The sequence below is a fragment of the Epinephelus lanceolatus genome, chromosome 2 (genome assembly GCF_041903045.1).
Source record: "Epinephelus lanceolatus isolate andai-2023 chromosome 2, ASM4190304v1, whole genome shotgun sequence".
Taxonomy (NCBI): Eukaryota; Metazoa; Chordata; class Actinopteri; order Perciformes; family Serranidae; genus Epinephelus; species Epinephelus lanceolatus.
The window spans coordinates 41,012,434-41,030,482 of NC_135735.1; the positions used below are offsets into that span (position 1 = coordinate 41,012,434).

General features: G+C 39.7%; 1 protein-coding gene and 1 non-coding gene across 2 annotated transcripts; both read right to left on the reverse strand.

Annotated features, from left to right (window-relative positions):
• Positions 1–2,232: 2,232 nt before the first annotated feature.
• On the reverse strand, positions 2,233–2,306 carry trnat-agu (transfer RNA threonine (anticodon AGU)). Its single transcript has one exon. It is a non-coding gene; the product is annotated as a tRNA-Thr (tRNA).
• A 907-nt stretch (positions 2,307–3,213) lies between these two features.
• Positions 3,214–15,291, reverse strand: dnaja2a (DnaJ heat shock protein family (Hsp40) member A2a). Its single transcript, XM_033627644.2, has 9 exons — positions 15,133–15,291; positions 13,762–13,821; positions 11,948–12,177; positions 11,677–11,757; positions 11,424–11,557; positions 11,127–11,323; positions 7,603–7,747; positions 6,604–6,731; positions 3,214–4,356 (listed from the first exon to the last, which is right to left on the reverse strand). The coding sequence occupies exons 1-9, from the start codon at positions 15,208–15,210 to the stop codon at positions 4,168–4,170; spliced, it is 1,242 nt and encodes a 413-aa protein (XP_033483535.1). The 5' UTR covers positions 15,211–15,291; the 3' UTR covers positions 3,214–4,167.
• Between the last annotated feature and the right edge of the window lie 2,758 nt (positions 15,292–18,049).

Here is an 18,049-nt window from a genome sequence, read left to right on the forward strand (position 1 = left end):
TTTTGTTGATCAGTGTAAATAAATAAAAGATTTAGATTTATTTATTCATAAGGAAAACACACAATAATCAACATTTTTGTAAATGTGACAGCGTTAGCCAGCTGGTTAGTTTTCAGCTGCAGTCCTTTGGCAAGATGCTTTGAAAACCAATAAAAGGATTAAAAAAGGAAATTTCACAGGACAAAGACAGCATAAAGACAGCATTAAGGGACAGAGCAGAGGCCATGCAAAGCAACAAGCAGCAGCAGAGCACCAGTACAATACAATAACACAACAACAAACAGCATGTTAGCACAAACAGACATGAAAGCAACATAAAGCACCAGCACACAGATTAGCATTACATTTAGACATACAGAGCAGCAATAGAAAGTAAAAATAGATTTTTAAAAAAAATCATTATGTACGGTCAAATGCACTAACACACAAGCAGTGCAACAGAAAGTTGGCTATGCTGTTAACAAAATAGAGAGTTGGCTGCTTGGCAGTGGGCAAGGGCATAAAGCAAGTTAGCAGCAGGTTAACCATAAATAACAATAGCAGTGTTACACTGAGCAATGTATTGTGTAAAACAAATGTTCACAGGTCTGATTGTCCAAAAAACAGGTCTTGAGCCTTTGTTTGAAGGTGTGATATGTGTTGCAGTTTCTTATCTCAGATGGGAGATCGTTATAGTTTAGAAGCTCTGACAGAAAAGTATAACTGGCTGAAGGAGCTGGACCTGGAAGTGCAGACCTGGTGGATCTGTTGTGGAGTTTTTCCTGTTATAACCTCACACTGCAATACCTGCACTGTCAACTCCCTGTGCGCTACCATCATAAGCATATCTACTGTCATAACAGCTCTCTGTGGTAGTTCTGGGGCTACATCATCATTTTACTCCTGTGTTTTTATTTTAATGCCTATATTTGTTATCCCTGTGTGTATCTGTGTTCATGTATGTGTTGTGTAATAAGATACAGGGTGCCTAAATTTCCCTCAGGATTTATAAAGTATCTATCTATCTATCTATCAATCTGAAAATGTCTTAGTAAAGGGAAGCTACACCCATTTTCTAAATTCATACATGTCTTTCCTATGGTCTAAAACAGTCCAAAAAATATTAGTTAACATGAACAACTCTCCCAAATCCAAAAGCAAGAGTGCTAAAACTCAAATCTGTGATGTCATAGGGTATAAAGTATGGAGCTGCTCCATGTAAAAAATGTTAGAGATGGCACTGAGATCACCCAGGAAAATGTGTATATAGGTACATTTTTGTTTCAGGACAGAGAACACTACAATAGGATAATGCTCATTTGGGTATAAAAAAGAAAAACCTTCGGTGGATGAATAAAATCAGTCTCCCATTTATTGTCTACGGAGCAGCTCCAGACTTTATACCCTATGACATCACAAGTTTGAGACTTACATCTCTAGTTTATAGCTTTTAGAGACAGTAGCTCATGTTCATAAATATTGATTGAACTTCCATGGACGAAGAATAAGATATTGTAATTCTTCATGTAGGTGGTGTTTCCCTTTCATTTTGGTTACCAACAATAGCTGGACAAGAACAGAAGGCTAAGACTGTGCTCAGCTGATGGCTGTACAGTTGTAAAAAATGCAATATCTTAGTTATAGTTAATTTGGTCCTCTAGCTTGATGTTAAAAAACCAAAAACCTACAGACTGCGGGTTATGCGGGTCTTATTTTGAAGAGAAAATTGTCTAACTTCCGGTCGATTGGTCGCCCTCTCTGTGTTCAGCTTGCTGCATCTAATAGGACAAAGTGGTCCTCGTTATTCATACGTCTTCTTCCATCCTCACACCCGGATTGACTGTAACAAACAGTTGGATATTAACTGTAGACATCGTCCTGAAGTATACATTACACCACGAACAGCGTTTGCTCGTTAAAATAAAGAGTACATCCAAGACACGGCTGGTTCATGATTTTCTTCACCCAGTCCCTCCATTGTGGTCTGACGGATTCTTGGTTCAGCAGGCCGTTTCAGTGCCGCCCCCATGTGGTCAGATGGGTGTATTACAATCTCCTCTGACAAAGTGAATATACAGTATAGTACATTTATATTAAATTTCTGCATTTTCACAGAAAACACTGGGACTGTTTCTAGAGAGAGAAAAAAGAAAGCAGCTATTTTATGTTCAGCTGTACATAACAGAGATATTACATCAGTGCTGAACAACAGTTGACAGGGTTTAGTGAAACTTTGTCCACTAGGGGGACAAAAGGCACCGCTGGGATTCGAACCCAGGATCTCCTGTTTACTAGACAGGCGCTTTAACCAACTAAGCCACGGCGCCGCTGTTTTAAACAGTGGAAATAGGCCTACATGAAGACACGACACACAACTATGATTTTTAATTGACGATATGGTTTTCTCAGGCTGGTACTCCTCGACAGATCAACATTGGCACAGGGCATAGGTGTGGAATAAGTTATGGACTCCTCTCTGAGCAGCCGAGTTGAATTATTAACATTCAAGTCAATATTATAAAAGGTTATTTCATTCAAGTTTAACAGGACTTTCACAATTGACAATTTTGTTTCAAAATGCTTTAATTTTATGACAATAGATTTCATAATACGATTTTTCATTAAGTGGTGTGGTCATCGGCCTTTCATCTCTCAGTAAGCAATACAAACATCATGTTGACATAGAAAAAGTAAACTTACATTAATCATTACAGAGACTTTGACTGCCATGGGGACATTGTGATTCTCTTCCTCTCGCTCTGACTTTTCAACACAAGCCATTACAGTGTATTGTTTGTCTGCAAGTCTTTGCAATTACTCAGACTGCAGCGAGGGTGGAGTGTGATCTCATTCATTTAACGGGCGAGTGACTGATGATGGAAACTTTGAATTGATCTAAAATGAGCATCAAGTCATTTTGGTCAGGTGGTATTTGCTGTCAACAGCTATTATTGAGAACAGCTGGCAATCAGCGCTGACGGTATCTGTGGATTAGCTGACACATAGTTTCTGGACTGGAACACTTGATTACTTTCCAGTGTAAAGTTTTGAGGCTCTGAGTCCCACAAAGCAAAGTCTGTGCATCCCTGTTGTGTTGGTGGTAGCACAAGTGTCAGCAGCGAAGATCTCATAACATCGAAGACCAATCTGCTCGGCTAGATACAAGCAGAGGTGGTTATATTTTTGTGATTATTAATGAGAACAAAGCAAGAACAAGGCACCACACACGGCACGTGATAATTCAACAATTTATTCAACAACTTCATAGACATTTCTTAAGAAGTGTGCTGCTTTATTTTGATGTTTGATAAGTGCGGGAACCAAAGCTTTTTACATGCACATGGTCTCAGCACGGACACAGGCTATACGTTTTTATCATTTCACTTGTCATTTTTTAAAAATCACACAGCTTTGAATACAGCAGCTGATGGAGCTACCAACAACCAGTTCAATGATATACACAATAACCAATTTTCTCTTTGAATTAAAATATAAAGAAGGGAAAAACAAGTAAAAACCTACAAAGAAAATAAAGCTGTAAAAATCAGACACAAACCCTACGAATGGCGCTGAGTGGATGAATCCATGAATACATGAGTCCAAGGATCTGCACGTCACATTGCTCAGCTGCTTTGTCTGTGTATGCACATTGGTTAGTTCTTAAATTAATTATTGTAAATACTATGAAAACAAAATGCAAGTCACACACTCAGCAAACAAGAAACATTCCTTTCTTCGACTGATCTGGAGTTCCCATGAGCGGAGGGGAATGGACTTTAACAGGGGTGACAGAGGAGTAGAGGGGTGAGGGGTTCACCTTGAACACCAGATCATAGTCCTACATGGCGTTCACTGGGGCATCCATTTCTTTAGATACATCTTAAATACATTATATGACTTCTACCTGAAGTTTAAAGTGTCTAAATCTGTTTCAGGTGCAGTGTAATAGGTCTTTGGCTGCCCCAGGGTCAGTTCTTAAGACACAGATCCAAATAATCCCAGCACACAAGTCAATAACATCAATCAACAATTCCAGTTGCCATGACTCAATATGTTTATTTGATCTGTGTCTGAGGAACTACCAAGCCTCGTCAGTCTGACCTACCTCCTTGTTTACTCTGTAACTCATACATTTTCTCCCCAAGTAGAACGTGGGTCATGTGTGTGTGTATGTGAGCAGGTATGGGACTACTGGTGGGCACACTGTACCCCCGGCCCATGGTGGCCGCCCTCTTCGTCGGAGCTGTCGTTGTAGGCCTCTCTGCGGCCGCCCGATGACGAGCTCTGGCTGACGTCGTAATCCTGCAGGTCCACCTCCTCTGTGTCTCCGGTGATGATGGGCGGCTCTGACCGCGAGGGCAGCATATCCTCCAGCTCCTACACATGGAAAATATTCATCACAACGCAGCTATAACAGACAGTCTCATGTTTCATAACCGCACAGTAGTGTCAAACTGTTGTTGGGCCAAGAGCGTAGAGCTACCGAGGGGATTCAGCTGCTACTGAGGACCAAAACTCGACTGTATTCAGAGTGCAACATCTTCAGGGAGAATATGAAGTGTTGCCATGTGAATACAAGCGCTAAATATGTAACCCAATTCTGACCAGAATAACTCTAATCCCTGAGTGGAATTACTGGTATGAATATAGTTGCAAATTCTTACTTGCTGAGGCCCAATCCTTCTCACTCAAATAAGGCATGTTTTCTTGCTTTAGTTGACCTACAGTGCAGCACAACTACATATACAGTACCAATCAATTTATGTCATTTGTCTAATAATAATAATAATAATAATAATTTGAAGTCCAACTGGAATTAATAACATCGTGTTGAAAATTAAAGGTTCTTTGTCCATGGTAAAAGAAGAGAATCCCTGTTCACTGTCCCATTACTTGCAATAAACTGTACTTATACACCTCTAAAAAAATATCTAATCTTATCCTCTTATCCATAAGCTATTTTCTCGGTTAAATCCAGTCTGAGGAATTTTAGCAAAACCTCAGTCCCGAGAGCCCATAGTGCATTTGTTTTGTTCTACTAACAGTCCCAAACCCAGACATGTGTCAACCATGTTTAAACCCTGACTCCAAGACTTGGACCATCATGGAAGTTTTCAGAAAACGTTAATATTTCGGCATTTTTTCACATCCATCGAAAAGCCTTCAGACCAAGAAGCACTAAAGACAATGTGGTGTTACCTATTGTACACATCCGCACACCGCAGAGAGGAATGGAGTGCACAGTATCATTTCATAACTCAGATAGCACTTCAGGTCGGATAGTAATATTGAGGTGGATGATGATGATGATGAGGGGGAGGATGTTGACCGCTCACAGTCAGAGAGACAGAAACAGAGCGGACACAGAGAGGGGGGACAGCTCAGCCCCTTCATGTAGCCACGTTGTCAAATGCAAGACACAGGGACAGTGGCAACAGCCAGGGATATACTCAACTCAACTCATAAGAATAAAAGTCGGTGTGCAAGGTTTCTGTGTGTAATGGGTTTGTCTGAGTCATGGATTAAAAAAAAGCATATGAAAAAAAATGGACTTTGTGTGCAAAGACCGTAAGAAAGCCAGAAATTATTCACATTTGAGAGGCTGAAACCACTTGATAATTGCAGTTTTTGCTTATAATCAACACTTAAATGATTAATAAAATAACTGCCTATTTATTTTCTGTCAGTCAACTAATTACTAATTCATAGTTGATATTTACTGGCCTCATGAAGGTGCATCTTGGGAGGAAAAGAGCTACGAAATGGGAAGCACAGCAAACACGTTTTCGTCGTTTTCTTTCTAGTTTCTCCTTGCTTGCATTACTTGTTTTTCAAACAAGTTGCTTAAAAAAGCCAGCAAAGAAGGATCCACTGGGGAAAGTGCACTTGTTAAACTAATAGTGGCCTGAGAGCTACTTTACTAAGATATTTTGGAAATTGTGGAGTAGTAGAAGTAGTGTGCTGCAGCTGTTTGAAAACCTTAAAAACCTAAACTTAAAGCATTGGTTATTGGGCTGAAGAATGGTTTGATCCTCTCTCTTCAATACCACTGCCAATAACACACCGTCTGTACCTCCTATTCAAAGCTACAATTATAAGAACAATTGTGTTTACATTGTGTCTATGTGCCACTGGCAGCTGTGATGCCTCCTACAAGGATTGAGGGCTGAAGAGCATTTCTGATCTCCAGCATTTCAACAATACTTTAAAAAGACCGCAGAGTGGTGAGATTTATTAGTTGTGTAATAAGGCTCACGGTGCACTTTTGAGGATTCCCCTGACACTAGTGCTAACTGTCTTTGTGATGATCAGCACACTGTATGTTCTCCCTTATTAAAATCTGAAAAGGAGTGTGAACGAAAAACCGAAACTCGACCCTAAATTTGTGTTTGTGATTTTATAGCTGCTGATGTTGCTAAATAACTCTGTAATTCTAACTTCTAAATTCTTAATCTGACACCTTAGGTCATGACAAATTCACATGGTCAATGTAATCAACACTGGTAGTATGAAGCAGTAGTTCTGGTCAACAGCCGTTCTGAGAGTTTGTATCTTCATTGTAATGTGCCATAGATTACCAGAAGATGACAGACAGCAAATAATTAAAGGAGAGACATGTCGTACCGCAAGTTTCTCGGGGCTGATCCAGTTGTTGTCTGGGAACTGGACATCAAACTTGACATACAGATCTCCCTTCTCAAAAGGGTTTCGGTATTGTGGCATGCCCTCTCCTCGCACCACCCTGACTGAGCCTGGAAAAGATGCAGCATGTTAAAAAACAAGGTTTATTCACAACAAGACTCTCTACACACCCCAATTTGTTCATGCAGCATACTTTATTATAGCCAATTCCACAACTCCCAAAGATGTGTAGTGTACAGGCATGTAAAGAAGCCTAAGGGTGTAGGAGGAACACGATAGACTAGTTTTTCCAGAGATTGCACCGAGGATGTGGATGATCCCACTCTTCCCTCATTTATCAAGCACTGTTGATGTGTCCTTGAACCACACACCAAAGTCACTGGAGCTCCCTCGTTTTTGTATTCAGCTCTCAGCGCTCTGCTCAGGATGCTATTACTCCACTTTATCTTTACATGGCAAATGTTTTCTTGCTCCCGTATAAATGTACTGACAGTTTATAGAGCTCCTTCAAATCATCTGCACAGTGCCATTAAATATTAACACTTGTCACAGGTGCAATAGGGGTGTAATGATCCATTGACCTGGATTGATCCTAATATTGTTTCATATCAGTCTCGGAATCGAATTGAAATCGTATTGTGACAGACTTTATATCAGCAAATATTGAATCATCGACTAGGAAATCTATACAACATTGTATCGTGATGAAACTAGTGATTTACACCCCTTATGTGCAAATAGCCACCAATCACTTCTTTGTAGTGATGCACAGAGACATTCTCTGCACAACTTTTAGGAAATACAGCCTGAAAGTTAGTCTGGATTGTGTTCAGGTGTGAGGGCATGTTAATGGAACCCATTCCTTTGTCCTGCAGCTAAATGACCACAGCCTTTTCCTTATTAATATACAATGTGTACATTTGATGGGTGAAATTTGTTAGACTGGAGAAGAGAAACAGATGAAGTATCAAGAGTGTTAACCTGGTTCAATGACTTTGCCAGCAGGGTACTTGACAACAATCTGTCTTCCGTCTAAGTGTTTCAGCATGAACTGGAAGCCGCACAGCGCCTCCACCAGCCCAAGCTTGTGGTTCATGAACAGGTCATTGCCATCTCGCTTGAATGTCTGAAAATATAGAGAAAGAGATTGTTAAAATATTGGTTGGTGAATGTTACTGTACAAACACCATGGCTCATTCTTCTTTTGTCAATGTCTTGAAAACATCCGTTGCATAGTTTTTTAGTTAGATGCAAAAATAATTAAATGACCCAATGACCACAGTCTTGACACAATCAACAGTCAGCAAACCCATAGCATTTGCTGGTGAATAGCAGTATACCAAGCACTAACTGTTGAATGTGAAAAAGCAACAGAATTAAACACTATCTGGATAGCTCATTACATTTGTGCAATTTACTCCAAGGAATCTTGATGTTCGTGTTAATTTAATTTTTTGCCAGCCAAAAATACTTCTTTGACTTATCTTAGGTTACTGAACACACAGAGAAGCAAATTAACCACCCCATTAACACAACAACTATTTGTTTGTTTGTTTCTACCTTATTTTCATGTATTAATCACAGGCGTGGCATGTCAGTTAATACCTGAAGTACCTGTCAGTGTTATCTGTGTTGCTATGGCCAACTGTAGCGACTCATTTTGCAAACACCATACACTAACATATTCTGACATCTGATCTGATAGATATCACCTGAAAGAAAGACCCAGAGGTATTGTTACAGCTCAGCCTGCTGTTCCAGTTAAACCAAACTCACTCTGTATTTTCAGACGCGACCTAACTTGTGCAAGCCGCCAGTTACTGCTGAGGAAACCCAATTAAGACCGGGAGGGACAGCCAGCTTAGTGTCAACCACTTATAATTAATCAGCTAAAACTTTAGTGGCAACTCCTGCTGTTATAGTGCAGAAGTGTTTTTCATTATTAGGCAGGATGTTAATAAGGCCCAAATCTGTGTTTTAGCATATCCAGATTGATTTTGTAAGTCTGGACCGCAAAAAAACACATGAAATAAAAATTTTTGCCAATCCGATCCAGACCACATTTGGTTTGAAATGCTACTCTAATTGGACTTCTACGCATGTGTCTCAGTCCGACGGCATATATCAGATTTCAAAATGTCTTTTCCACCACTCTTCACTGATCCCAAATGTCCTCCCACGCATTCTAAAACTAGCAAGCCACCTATAGTCATCAAAGTTCCCCTACATGTACAGTCAGTAACCTTACTTTGCAGATAATACCACACCTCTTGCTACACAGTGAAGCCCACCATGACTGCAGCACTGAACATCGCAATGTATACCAGCCCCCTCCGCCATGCAAATTTACTGCACGATTGTTTGAAAGACAAAATATGATGGACCTCAATTTTTTCATGCTTCTGTGTTGAAAAGCAACATCACCAGTGCAGCTAGATAATTAATGAGTTAATGATGCCTACTTTGTTTCCACAGCAACCCAAGCAGGTAAGATGGTGATGTCTGGATATCCATGAAAGAGGTTGTCATGGCCTAAGAGCCTGGTCGCCTGCAATTTTCTCAAGGAGCTGCTTTTCATGGATCCCTTAGAGTGGTAATGAAGGACGCAATACCACGGTCATGTGATGCCTACTGCAGGGTTTAGCCAAAAAAATTAATTAATTTAAAAATGCACTTCTGTGGCTCTGATGCAGCTGTTAGTCTCTGTTTGCAGACTAGTGTCTGGTCCAATAACAGCAAGAACATACCAAGAAATTCTCTGAATTTATGTCACATGTGAAATCAAGAGAACCTGGTTATTACAGGTTGGCAGGCATCCATTCAAGTAAGTCCATGTGCTAAGTTAATACGATGTACAACTCTGACAGCAAAGCAATGTCAAGACAATATGGTTCTAAGCACTCAGACAGTTGAGAGGTTTGAAGCACCACCAGCTGGACCTGACTGCTATGTGCTCACTGAACTCTGTAATCCTGTTGCAGAAATTGCATATCACTTATTTTCCTGTACAAGGAAAATGGAATTTATAATGGAACAGGTTCTACACTCTCTCACCACATATTTGAAAAACCAGTATGCATTCAGGCAATTCAACCCATGTAGGACTATGCATGACTTTTCGGTTAGCCCCAATGTATTGATATACAGCAATGCATTTGCCAGTAGTTGGCTGGTTCAGTATGTGATCATTCCCCTAAACACTGCAGGAAAAGAAACTATCAATTCATCCAGAGAGAGATGGAATACAGCCAAAACATAAGGCTGAAGGCAGGAAACCACAATGACAGGTCATCTATCTGCTGTACTGTCCTAGTCTAGCATACCTGAGAACACGTGTCTGCGCAGGCTGTGAAAACTAAGTGTTCTCCCATAACTGCTTCCAAATGTGTAACAACACAATATTTTACTAAACAAACGTACCCACACTCATCTTAATCATTTTTTTTATTTTATCAAGAGGCCAGGCATTCTTCACACACAAGTATTTTGACAGCTCTATTTGATTTAGGTGCAATTTTTCACAATGTGTCACACAAAACGCCAGATGCGTCCAATGCAGCTACATTGCACACGAGCAGTAGCAAAGGCAGGAGATCCCACCAATTAATGTTTTCCTAACCCAACTAAATCAAAGGCAGGCCATGAATGCATTTGATAAAACCGTCTTTCTAATGAGGATAAAAAACAATTAAAAACATTCAGCCAAAGTGCAATACATCAAAGTGGAAAAGCAAAGTGAAAGAACAACAACAGTTTACAACAGTTGTCAGAGAGCAAACAGAAACTATGGTATTTGGGATCTCAGTAAACTTTTTGAGTTTGGCTTTCACTATGATGCAGCAGTAAGATCTGTTGAGCTACTGTATATTCATTGATGATAATAAAGCTTTGACTAGTAAGGTTTTACACAAGGTCTGGATTTGCACATCTTTTGCTGCTTTTACAGTTTTACACAAAGCCAACTAGTTTAAACCAAAACTGACTTGGTAATCTCAATCCTACAGAAACATTAACGTTTTTGTAAATCTAAGATACTAATTTTTCTTTTTGTAAAAGTAGTCCATCAAGAAACATGATTAACCTATTCCAAGCAGTTCATAGAGATTTTTTACTGGATGTATAAAAAACAAACTCTACTCCTATACAGCTTCTTGAACAGCATATTAGTCACCTCTGCACCCACATGCCTGTGTCTGATGTAGCAGGTACCAAAATATATACGTGTTGCACACATGGTATATCTTTATGCATAAAGAGAATTTCACAGGAACAGTATAACAAAAAAAATTAACCTCAAAAGAATCCATCAGTAGGAAGTTGTGGCCAGGTGAGGGAAGTTGGCTTAGAACTGAGGTCACTTTTTTATAAGGAGGAAATAGTATCTGACATATAAAACTATGAACAGAGTCCTAAATACATTTACAAAAAAAGAGAAAAGATCACCCCTATGACAAAGAGTGCATATGGGAAATAGAGTTACAATACTAGGGAACTGTCCCACGTACCTCATGCTCCTTTTCCTGCAGGACAAGGACTATATCTCCAGGCTCGACGCCAGGTGCCTGGTCAGCCTCCCCTCCAAAGGTAATTTTCTGGCCGTGCTTCATGCCTTTGTCCACGTGGACCTCCAGAATCTTCACCTCCTTCACAACTTTCTTGCCCTCACATTTTTTACAGCGGTCTTTCTCACTGATAACTTCACCTGGAGTGGGTTAAAGGAGACAAGGAGAGGGATATGTGAAGGCGAAGTACCATAATACAGACCAAATGACTGATCACAGTTTAGATTATCGGCTCCTTACCTTCTCCATTACAATCAGTACACACAGACTGCATCTGTTGGACCATTCCAGGGGCCAGCTGTCTGATCATGATGCGCATGCCACGCCCCCTACATGTTGTACATTTTTGTACAGCGCCCGTCTTGCCTCCCTGCCTGCACACACACACACAATCAGAGATGGATTCATGATTAGAGACTTTGGAAACAAGACAAAATATCAACAAAGTAACATGCAGTGTGGATTTAAGCACTGTGTTTGTTTTACAACTTACCCATTACAAGTGCTACACAGTACATTCTTGCTAAGTTGTAGTTTAGTTGTTTTTCCATTGTAAACGTCCTCTAGTGACACCCTGTAGAAAAAGTTTCATGTTAAGATACAACAAAGAACCGATGGTATACCACATTGGCTTGTATTGAACACCAGAGACTTAAATCTTTTTCCCACCAAAATTAAAACGTGTATGCAGGATATTTTAAATACGGGAAAACTCACTAAAAATACCCTGTAGACTGCTTTCCCATTACCAAGCTTGGTCTTACTTGAGTGGATGGACCATGTCCTCTCCTCTCCTCCGACCTCCATTCCTGGAGCGACTACTCTGGCCACCCATGAATCCAAAAAGTCCACCGCCGAAGATGTGGGAGAAAATATCATCCATCCCAGGGCCACCCCCACCTCCTTCCCGCAAGCCTTGTTCTCCATAGCGATCATAAAGTTCCTTCTTTTCAGGGTTGGTCAGCACTTCATAGGCAAAACTGATTTCTTTGAACTATGTTTGGGGAGGACAGAAAACAACAACAAAAAATTGTAACAAGATGTAATTTCAACTGTCATAACAGTGGAGCCATTTTGACAGCAAATGAAAAGCTCAGGGCCTAGTGAAATTTCTATTAATCTTTCATCTCAGCTCTGGTGGGAACAACAATGACATCAGTCTAAGGCAAAGCATGCCTCAGGTTGCAGTATCCTTACATAAAGGTCATTCCACACCTAATCACATGCCCTGTCACTCAACATCCTATATAACCCTTAAAAAGTCCTAGAGTTAGAAACCAAAAAGACAAGAAAGTCTGTAAAATGAATACAAATTATCTGAATTTAAAAACTAAAATATTATCAGCACAAGAACAATCTGTGTATTTCACACCACCTAATTTGAGCCAGTCATTTCAAAAATGATTCAAGTTTGAAGCATTAACTTAGAATAGCCTTACACTATTAAATCTAAGACTTAAGATACTAAGACAGTTCAACAGGATGCCAAAGACTCCATTCAAAAAAGGTACTGCAGAGTTCAATCAACACCTCTCATTGACATTATCTCAACACAAACTCAACATCAGTTATGTGTCCGTAAAGGATGAACTAGGCACTTTATTTTCTTCAAAGCAAGTTTTTCCCTATTACAAAGACTGCCCTCAGGCTTAATTCTCTATAGCTGCCACATCCTTTTGCTAACAATGTGATCCCCTGCTGAGAAAATGGCATTCTGCCATATGGGAAGTGATGGAAGGGAGGCCCCTAGTTCTTAATGTTTCCACTGATTTTTCAAAAAATGCTACATTATAAGCTAATGACAATATCATGGAGCACTGTGGGAGGTATTTGGTGATGGGGCTGAGAAAATTCAATTGCATGTTCAAGAACAAATTGCAGTTGTAGAACTTAGTAAGACGGATTCAACATAATCAGAAAAGTAAAACTGAAATGGAAAGGTATTTTATACAACAGTAAAAGTACAGCAAATATCCACTGTTACAATAAAAACTTAGTTGTGTAGACGGTAACCTGGCCATCCCCCACTCACTCCAAATAGTGATTTATTTATTTATTTAAACCATACTGCACATCAATAACTATCTGTAACAACAAAAAAGACAGGCAAAAAGACAAACACTGATTGGGAAGTGACAAAGCTTTGGTTCCCCTCAAAAAGCCCCTTTTAAGCCCGATTTGTTGAGGCAGCAATAGTCGTAAATCAACATATTGTTCTTCTGATACATATTCTTGTTTGCTCCCCATTGTAATTTGAACAGAAACAAAATTTCCCATCCATAGTTACATCTGCCTATAATATAATACAAAAACTGTAAATGGACTGCATCTATATAATGTGTTTACACCTTACCAGACAAAGCCCTTTACAATGTACCTCTCATTTACACAATCATTCACTGATGGTGATGGAGCTGCCATGCAAGGTGTTGGCCAGCCCAGTGTCTTGCTCAAAGACACTTCAACGTGCTAACAGGAGGAGCTGGGGGCCAACCTTGTGAGTATGAGACCCTATCTATCTCTTGAGCCACAGCCACCCTTCAGTGAAAACCAGAGGTGACTGTCACAGATGCCTTACCTTGTCACCAGCATTTGGGTTCTTGTCAGGATGGTATTCTTTTGCCAATTTACGGTATGCCTATAAGTACACAGAAGAGGGAGTCTTTTTAGACATGTTTACTGGAATCACACACCGGCATGAGTCACTCTTATGACGGAACCTTATATACTGTTTACGCAATCTCACGTGTCCCCCTGACATACACCAGATGTTCCTGCCGGCAAAACACTACCTGTAACTGCATAAAGCACTTACATAAAGAAGTTTATACCCAACAGTTTAACTCTATGTCAGTTTCCTGTAATTACGACAGCGTTACTCACGACTTTTAACTACATTACACCCGTAACTTAATTACCATCTTGTCAAAAATGGCACTTCAAAATGTCTGACAATTTAATCACTAACGGTTGGATAAACGTAAAGATGCTAACTAGCACTTCTTGCTAACAGCAACCACAGGCGGCGTTAGGAGATACCGCCCTAGTTACCAAGCGTTACAAACGTTTGCCATCCCGTCTAATGTAGTTCAGTAAGATCTTAAACACTACATACTGGACACCAGCGTGTAACCTTTAAGTTAAACCTAGATTCGCTCACAAGGAAATGCTTAAAATGGCACACCATGTGTAATCGGCCAGCGTTAGCTGATGCTAGCCAAGGTTGGATCAGTTTAACTTCATTTTAGCATGTAACGTAAATGGCATAAACTGGTTGAAGGCGATAAAAATCACCCAGGCCCCACTGCGAGTGCCAAAAAAAGTTGTCCCTTCTTATTGTCAAACGTTAACAGTAGCGTTACTGTACGGTCAAACTGACGTTCCGTAATGGGAAGATCGATACTCGAGTCGGCTTCTTCTGATTAATTTGTCACACGACACAAATGTGTGCTTATCAGTCAGCTAACGTTAGCTGTTAGTAGTTTCAAGCCTTCGGGAAAATCAAACTTACGTTAGCTTACCTCTTTCTACAACCTTCGATGGGCTTAGCTAGCTAACTACATGACAAACACCTGAGCTAAAGCTAACGTGAGGTCAATCACTTGATTCGTAACGTCACAAGCTAGCTATATTAACTCAACCTCGCGTTTTATATAATTTCACCAACATGAACTGTCCTGTTTAAGACAATTGAAATTTTAGACTGACTGAAGCTAAAATTAAAAAATGACCTGTTCTCACAGAGCCCATAATCGTTAAACAATTCAGCCGCATCGTCACATGAGTATCCAGGCCGGTTAGCTTGTTAGCAGGCTAGCCCGTCTCACGGCTAACTAGCTAGCACCGCATAAAGACGCATTTCCTGATTGTAGCAATTTTAACCTTTTGAAACTCGAAACAGAAACGTGGTATAATTCCGTGGTTTGTTCAGCCGTTCTTGTTTAATTACCTTCTTCAGCTCATTTTCAGTTGCGGATGGAGACACTCCGAGAATGTCGTATAGTTTAGTATCTACAACAGTCGCCATGGTGTTGCTGTGGATGTTGCTTCAGCAGGGAGGTGGATGGACAAAGAGAAGGAGCCGGTGGAAAATGTTTTGCTCGCCTCGTGTCTCAGTTTCCGGAAAGTTACAGTAGACGCTCTGCGTGTCCGCTGCTGCCTCCAGGCTGCCGGTGTGCTAAATGACTGCTGATATCATCTACCACCACACAAACTGCAGCTCATGTCTTTAAATTATCATGAATAGAAAAAGTAATAAGCTAAATAAATAGTTCTAATGTATAGTCATCTGCCTGATAAAGTACATATCACATAATTTGACTGTAGTGAACTCAATTATTATTAACCATCCACATAACGTTTTTACTACTCTGTAAAATCAACCTGCCAAGGGACTACGGATGAAAATTAGCCTAGGGCTATAATCCGGCATATTTACATGCAAATGTTCATTAATGTGCACTGTCCCTTCAAACATAAATAAATAAATAATTAAATAAAATTAAACGTAAGATGTAGTGTGGGTTTGTTTTGTACATGTAGGTGTGGGGCCCTAAAGGGACTGTTCTTCACTTATCAGAGGAGGGGGGTAGCTGGGGTGTGACTTTATTTGTTACCCTCCCCAAAGTTACATTTTCTCTTGAGCCTCCCTGAGTAACTTGGGAAAATACAGTACATGACTCTCCATCCACCATAAATTAGTTGTTAGATTTTTAAAACTCTTTGATCTTTGATGTTTGAAAGTTAAAAGTTGAGGACAAAATCCTGGAGTTGAAAAAAGCCTTGGTTTTTCACGCTTGTCATGCATGCTGGTGAGTCAGCGGAAACAGCTTATTTTGGGCTAAATTTCAAATAAGATGTAGAATAAAGTAATTTTGATGAAATATAACTATTTTAAGCTTATATTTGGTTATGATGTTTCTGATGGAAGCGTTCATCCCACATAATGTTTTCATGGACTGTTGGAAATTTGAAAATCCAACAGTAATTGCTGTTTTTTTTTTCTTTCCCAGTTTCTGGCTATGGTAACTGTCTACTTACAGCGATTTTTAAAGAGAACATGCCCTCCAAAAGGGTTTAGAAGACATGTTCTCTTTAAAAATTGGTTGTAAAATAAATGCAAATTACAGCCATTTGAAGTTGTACTATTCTACTCTAAACCTAGTCTGAGTGGGCGGAAGTTCGCTGCATAGATCAGCCTCTCATTGGGCTGAACGAGCCACCCGCTGAAGTCCCGCCCTACCACCTTCGGTTGTGTAGCAGTTTTCAACTGTTTTCAACATGTCCTTTACTAACTTTTGCGGTGTTTGATCTTGCGGGGATGTAGCCATTTTTCTGCCATGGTTCGCGTCCTGTAGGTGTGTTGCAAGTGCACTGTTGCTGTGGCACCGCCCAGAACGATTGTGATTGGTTGAAAGAAGCACAAGCAGCTGGGGCGTTTTTTCCTCCAATCTCAAAGTGAGAGTCGGCCCAGCCAGACCTTTCTTTTCTTGAGAAAGGTCTGGTGAGCGAGACTACTCTAAGCCAAAATAAAAAACCTAAATCTCTCACCAGTGCTTAAAAAAAAAGTGACATGCATCCACCTTTTTGCACCTCACCGTTCCCTCTCATAAGTAACGAACAGTCCCTAAAGAGCTGTTTAATTTAGTAGGCTTATCCCTCAGTTTCTGTTTGTGCATCTGTGTTAAGTTTATATGATGTTTATGTTCTGTATTATTGCCCCCACTTATTATGAAATGCAGTGAGATATTTATTTTTGACAGCTGCATCCTCAGATAAATGTTATTGATCATCACACATTTGTTGTAACACTTAACATGTATGTTACAGAATACAGTAAGATGTATATTCATTAGCTTGACCAGATTAACACTTGTAGGTATTGAAAATATTTAGTCATACATAGTTATATTATTAGGCTTTAACTTGTCAAAACACTAGGCTTATTCACTATATCTGTCATTACATTCTGACACCTCAAAATGATACAATCAGTATTTACAATACTTTTACCATGACATATTATTGAGTCTCTAAATGAATATAAATTAAATTCAAACTGGTAATGACTGGCTCATAATAAATCAAGTTTAATATTTCTCCAGTTCCAACTTGTCCTAACTTTGTTAAGACGAGACAGACAAAACGAAGTTCTGAATGACATAATTTGAATTAGAAATGGTTCATTTAAAGATTTTTTACAAAGACGATTTTATATCTCAAGAGGAGTTTTGACACATCTTATATGTCGGATATTGTCATGTATCATTCTGACTAATGGGGAATTAATAATCTGTCTGGCTCATTCAAATGCTGCTGTACATATCACTGTTCATATTGTGTAGAGAAACAGTTCCTCATGTCCAGACTGTTGTTAAACTCTTCAGCAGGTTTACAACAGCAGATGTAAAGATGAGAACAGTCTGTCTACAGTTGGCTGCATGTTATTCTACTGCAGAACTTCTGAGTGATATTCATGTGTTTCTCCATGGTGTTAGAGCAACCCATGTGGGAGTATTGCTGTACAAATACCCAGCAAGGACAATGGTTTAATTTTGAGTATACCACATGGTATCTTATGATGAAATTGCAGCTAATCATGTGAATTGTGCAGATAAATAATGGCATAGTTCTAACAGGTATAAGTAGTTTTTGAGTAATGTGTAACCTTGTATATTCAAAAACCCAATTTCTTAATGCTCGGGTTACAATTATTCTAATTTCAAGTGATTTCTGACACTTTAACCAGTAGAATTTGATGCTCAGTAACATCTGATCAGATCCCAGCAGAAAATATTGCTGTATTAGTTATTATTATACATCGAGACCACCTTAAGCCTCCATTGGCTACATGCATCTGTGCCACA

Excerpts from the sequence above, each read along its gene's own strand:
- dnaja2a (XM_033627644.2), bottom strand. The coding sequence starts at position 15,210 with ATGGCGACTGTTGTAGATACTAAACTATACGACATTCTCGGAGTGTCT. Across the intron at positions 12,178-13,761 it reads ACCCAAATGCTGGTGACAAG|TTCAAAGAAATCAGTTTTGC; the intron begins GTAAGGCATCTG and ends CCCCAAACATAG. Across the intron at positions 11,758-11,947 it reads GACATGGTCCATCCACTCAA|GGTGTCACTAGAGGACGTTT; the intron begins GTAAGACCAAGC and ends CTTTTTCTACAG.